The following is a 5,947-nucleotide window of genomic DNA, read 5'->3' as shown; positions in this document are numbered from 1 at the left end:
TAAAATATGCTTGGTCTTTCTCAAGTCTTTTTACTACTCTCTGCCTTTGTTTGCCTTGCTTAGGAAAACCAGCTGGTATTAATTGCGCTTCGTACACCACCACCATGAACAGCAGCCAGATATCAGAAAATAAGGCCTAATCACAGGAATCCACTCAATTGTTTAGGGAAAAAAAAACAAAACAATTACTGCTCAGTGTTCGGAAAAGCAGTAAAACGAGAGCAATCAAAAGAAAAGGCAGGAAGGAGGCTGGTGTATGGAGAATGTGATAAAAATACACTACAATCACAGAAGGAGAAACAGAAATCTAGGTTACTTAACAGTAATCAGACTCCTCTAAACATACTGTCCGCCGCAAGCGAAGCTCGGAGATGTCACACGCTCGTGCGGAGCAGGTAGCCCAGGTCTCGGCACGTGCCTGGTGGCAGAGACGGTGCAGAAGTGTCACGTAAGAAGTTAGAGATGGAAGAGATCCGTTCTCTCAGCCTTTTCACCTCTTTTCCCACACTCAGTCTTAAAATTATCCCTTCTGATGTCTCTGCTAGCCTTACTTCAAGTGATTGCTTGCACCCAGTACTGCATGGGAGAAGAGATAAAACTCTGGACCTGGCATAGCTCTCCTTGCCTGAAGCTATGCTGTGAATCGTGTTGAGCTGGGAGTAGGTGGAAAAAAAAGGAGTATTGGGGAAAAAAATATCGAGATACTGAAAAATATTGAAAAAAAGAATATTGATTTCTCAAAAAACTCATCCTGAAGGGCTGCAAATCAGGCGTCCCAGATGTAGCGCTGGAGCTGAGAGAAGCGTTGCCTCTCTCTGACAGCAATTCCTCTCTCTCTAAAATGGGAAAAGAATCAGGTTATTTGCAAAGATTTGCTAAGACTTCTAGTTTAATTGCAAGAAGCGTAAAGCCAAAATCTGCTCTTCTGTACGCGTGAGAAAGCAACTTGTTTGTCCCTCTTGTGGGATAAAGACACGGAGGGTGAAGACGATGGGAAGCACAATCACAAGTCAACTGATCTGTCACTTCATGAGCCTTCTCCCCGCGTCGCTTGCCAACTGCAAACATGGAAGGGGCTCGCTTTAATTAATACCGGGTCTCAGCAGACCACTGGAGGCAGTGGCACTTGTTTTCAGGTCATCTGGTCTTAATAGGCTCTCACTGGGAGGTGATTTGTTGCTAACTGACAGCAGAGATCAGTTAATGAGGGCTGAGGCCTTACAATCCAACGTAATGAACCTCAGGGCTGTTTCTATATTATTTGTCATCATCATTTAAAAAAAAAAACAAACCACAAACGCTTGAGGAGATGCTGGTTATTAATCCAGATATTTACAATATAAAAATCACTCCCTGCTCTGCAGGATTTTCTCTAGGCTGCTCTGCACCGGGAATTGAGCACGCAATAAGCGGTGCTAAGGATTACCAGGACACAAGCTACTCGGTGGTAACACACACATCGGTAGCGTCCCCAGGGCTCGTCTACTCGGGGACGTCGGTGCACAGCGACTTCATCTCATTTTCGCACACCCTAAGCGCCATAGCATGCTCCACTTTGGAAGCAGACCTCCTTCCAAGTTCGGGGAGGAAGAAGTATCCATGAAGGCTGCCGCCCTTCCCCGCTCTCCCAACTACGTCGGCGGATCTGAGGAAAGCTCCTGCCTCCCCGTAACAATATTCTGACTCTCAGAGCACCAGTGCTACAAAACCACTGCTATTACAGAGCTCACGGTACTCTTCGCACACGCTAAGGGCATCCCAGTGGAAGCCCAGCCCGGGGGGGCCATCGTGGCACTTACACAAGAAAGCAGCGACACCCTCTCGGCATCCGCACCACTGAAGGAAGATTTCCTCTTGCACAAGCTTGAAATGCTGTAACTACAGAATACTGCGGAATCATTTTTCCTCGTGGTGCTTTTAAAACTGTCCCTGTGACGGACAGCCGAGGTGTGCAAGATAACCAGGCACTGGGGCTCCTGCTGGAGATGCATCTGTAAGTTATGTGGACAGATAAATCCCAGCACCGTTTCAGTTTCTGCATTTATTCCAAGCTTGTTGCTCTGTACAGACCACCAGCTCCTTCACCGCCAGGGAGTAAATGGTACAACTAAGGGAGGTACAAACCACCACGGGACAAAGAGCTGATCTACCATCAGCAGACTGATGAGCCGCCCACGTGTCACCAGCGGCGACAGCCACCCTGCAGTAACAGCAGGCCACTGCTGGTTTGCCGTAATTTCTTTTATCTACGAGCCTTGGTGTAGTTTTTCACACTGTTTCAGAAAAAGCGTGTTTCTCACAGCACCGCTGATGGTCACTTCTGCAGTCTGAACCTATCTTTCTGCTTCAGCTCCTTTGCAGTCAGCCTAGGAGGAACCAGAGATTTTAAAGACCTGCATCAGCTGTTCCAACATGGACATCTCCGCTCGCCACCCAAGTGGTTTCCTTACCAAAGCCTGTCAGCTTCTCAGGGTGACAAAACTCTGCCAACATCACTTCTCCGTGTCTCCTGCCCTCTATCTGCCCCTGCTGCCAAAATGGAGAGGAGCATTAATGCCAACAACGTGGAACCAGTCATCATCCCTCTGCTGCAGCTGCGCTGGGGGTAGGAAGGCAGGTTTGTAAGCGGCAGCAGCACATCAAGCCGGAGAGCTTTGCTTTACTAATTCACAAGGCGGAAAAAATTCTGAACTAAGGACCGAGGAGGACAGTCAAGCTCTCCCATGCTACACTGGGAAACAGTGGACAGAGAACGGCTGCCAACCGAAGTGCTGAGGTCGGTGGGGTGGGGACTCGGATTGTACTTCAGCTGCAAAAGCGCGGAGCTGGTGTGGACACATCTTCACGGGGTTATGAAGCGTGGGAGCTCACACCAACGCAAGGCTGGTCCGTGTGCACCGTCGGGGTTAATTCCGCAGTGAAGGGATAATGCAGGTGACACGGAGGAGCAGTACGGCAACCAGTGAGCAAGCCAAGCCAGCAACACGGAAAACTATCAGGCAGAAGCATATCCAATAAAACAGACAGTTTCCACTCAAAACTGCAAGGCACTTCACCAACTCTACACCCTTTGTTAGCACTGGTGCAAAGCTGTCTGGCAGCTGCAGGAGAACAGAGAGATACGCTTTGTGCAGATTTTCTGCTGTCCACGGTGGACATGATGTGCCAAACCTCTCACTGCCAGTTCCCAGCCAGGAGCTCCTGCCTCCGTAGTTCTCCTAACAATCCACAGCCTGCTCTAGACAAACATTTTACCTTGTAAAGAAACCTAAACGAGCCCATGCAGCTTTTTTCCCCAAGGTGAATTGGGGAACCTGGATACAAATGGCGTGGTGAGCAGGCTGAGTGCTGACCTCCACCCATGGCACAGTCTGTTTGCAGAAAAAATGCCTGGAACAGGATGTCTGTGGCTTGAGAAAAAGGAAAAAAGTCTTGGCCAGAGGAAAAAAAATACAAACTGCTGTGGGATCTTTAATGTTCCAGGAGAAAAGGTACAACCATACGTTTCAGAGGCTTATTTGAAAAGCCAGTGTAAGAAATAACTTCCGTAAGTTGCTCCTGAAAAATGTACCTGCCTCCTCGGGAATTAGTTGACCCTGCTAAAGATGTCAACTTGTGCTTCTGGGGAATCTGAGTATTAAAAGCCTGAAGACTGCACCACGAGACCACGACTTCAGCAATGTTAAAAGCTCCTCTCCTGCTTGAACGCCGTCCACAGATGAAAGACGTCATTTCGAGCACCGTGGTTCTTTCAATTCAAGGTGCTGACCCACCGGGAGAGTATCTCCAAAAGCCTGCCTCTGTTCAGCACGTCAGCTGTCACACTACCACTCTGCAGCCTCAAAGTCACCTTTAACTTGGACGAGGCTAATTCACCACGAGTTAATGCACGCGTGGATAATCTGAGTTCACCCAGCAGCAAAGCCACCGTGCAGAGACCCAGGCAGTGCACGGTACAGGACGGGCTGGAAGCCATCAGCAGTAGAAGTCTCCTTCTGTTGAAAAGTTTGCGCATGCATGGACAGAGACACCTCACGGTTAAAATATTTTTTGGTCATGGAGACTGAATTCTGTCAATTAAAAGATAAACATGCTTGGCAATTCAAACAAACATCTCAAAAGCACTGCAGTACTACTGTAAGGGAGCAGTTAGTAGTGGAATATATAGATATAAAGCGTTACCCACTGCTATTGAGACAGCACTTATGACAGCTCCCAAGTAGCCCTGGATGAACTTGGATGTCGGAGAAGGCTTTGGAAAGAAAAACAAAACATATTTGCAGTAAACAAACTTCTGGTTATTAAAATGCAACCAAGCTTTTTTGTTTGTTTTGTTTTCATTTGTTTTAAAGCAGAGACAGGTTTAATTTTGTCATATTGTTCTGTGACACATGGTCTGTCATCTAGCAGCGGCAAAAGCAATGAAAATTGTAGCCTCATGAGCAAGGTTAAAGGGAATGGAAATTAATTGGCATCAGAAAATTATAATAATAGCAGCTTAAGGGAAGTATGTGAATGAAATTCAGCAAATGGTACAAAATTAGCATTCTTATACACTAGTGATGAACCCCAAACTCTCCACATTAAATATTTGCCTTTGAAATGTTATCCCAATGAGCTGGATGGTTTCCAGCTCAGCTTCCCCTCTTGAGCTTCCCACATCCCGACACGGGACGAATGAAGGCTAAAGCGATGGAAGAGAGCAGGAACAGCCCCACCACTCCCCGGCACCACTGCTGGTAGCACATATAAAGTCCTCAGGAGACGGCAGCCCGATCATGGAGCCGCTTTCTGCTATCCAAAAACCCAGATACCATTTTGCTTTGTGCTCATTTACTTATCAAGTTAAATCATTTCATACCAGTTAGAACTATATACTAGTTCAGCTCAAAGGCGCTGAGCGTTACTTATGTGCCTCGAGCGATTTCGAGATCCTCATGCCATTTACAGCTGAGGTTTAAAATGGAAGTCTACACAGGAGAATGGCCAATCTATAAATTCATCACAGTGCCGACTCCGGAGTTTCTATTAACAGTGAAGAGACAAGACTTATGTTTCCGTGTCAAAACAGACCTAACGCGCTGCACGCGCCGCATATGTTGGGTCTCCTCACCTTTGTCGCGTTGCGGTTTGCATAGTTGACGCAGGCATTGTGGCTCTGATTCAACCACTAAAGAGGAAACAAGAAGAGACAGGCATAAACATAACTTCACAAAAAAAAAAAAAAAATCTATAAATGTGGGAGCGCAGCGGGAAAACTCATCTCCCTTTGGACCTGCTCACAACTTGCTACCTCTTTTCAAAGGCTCATGCATGCCCTACATCTGATTTAACGCCCTTCAAAGTGAGGGACAGGGCACCCAGTGCCCAGAGGGCAGCTCTGCTTCCTTGTACACTTGACATGCAACTCTTCTTCTGGCCCAATCCACCTCCACACGACACCTCAGTGCTATTGGTCTTTATTTTCGTCAGCACCAAATCCATAGTGCTGTTAAGACGCAGCAGTAAGCCCAGCAGCCATTTTGTCAGTCACTTATTAAGCTCCACAGTTCTCAAACAGAGGGTCATAGGAGGCTTCAGCTGAGGAACGGGAGATGAGCAGATGTGCCATCGTACAGATACGGATGCCACTAAACTGGTATTTCTGTCCACAACTTCTTGGAGCAGGATTTTTCACCAAAGCAGCGTGGCAGCAGCTGGGGATGAGTAGCACCACGCTCCTGAAGGGGTTTTACCCCCAGCAACTGCTGGCAATCTAAAGAAAATTATAGTTTTCATCCCCCAAACACCATGTTCCCAGATCAGAGCATGTCAGAACTGGACTCCTCTCCAGCTGTGGCCAGAACTAAGATGGAAGAGGAGGAATGAAGTGAGGGTGACAAGAGAGAGTGAAACGAGGCACTAAAACATGGGGATCAGCCCAGTCATTGCCGAGTTCACGACCCAG

General features: G+C 47.4%; 1 protein-coding gene across 1 annotated transcript in view; it reads right to left on the bottom strand.

Moving 5' to 3' along the window:
- SFXN5 (sideroflexin 5) overlaps nt 1–5,947 on the bottom strand; it is a 94,238-nt gene that overhangs the window by 47,920 nt on the left and 40,371 nt on the right. Inside the window, exons 8-9 of the mRNA XM_009320892.1 lie at nt 5,114–5,170; nt 4,187–4,252 (exon numbers count right to left, since the gene is read on the bottom strand). Of these exons, the coding sequence (XP_009319167.1) occupies nt 4,187–4,252; nt 5,114–5,170 (123 nt within the window). The remainder of the gene's footprint in view (nt 1–4,186; nt 4,253–5,113; nt 5,171–5,947) is intronic.

This window comes from Pygoscelis adeliae, unplaced genomic scaffold, assembly GCF_000699105.1.
Source record: "Pygoscelis adeliae isolate BGI_AS28 unplaced genomic scaffold, ASM69910v1 Scaffold273, whole genome shotgun sequence".
NCBI lineage: Eukaryota > Metazoa > Chordata > Aves > Sphenisciformes > Spheniscidae > Pygoscelis > Pygoscelis adeliae.
This window is presented reverse-complemented; position numbering and strand designations above follow the sequence as displayed.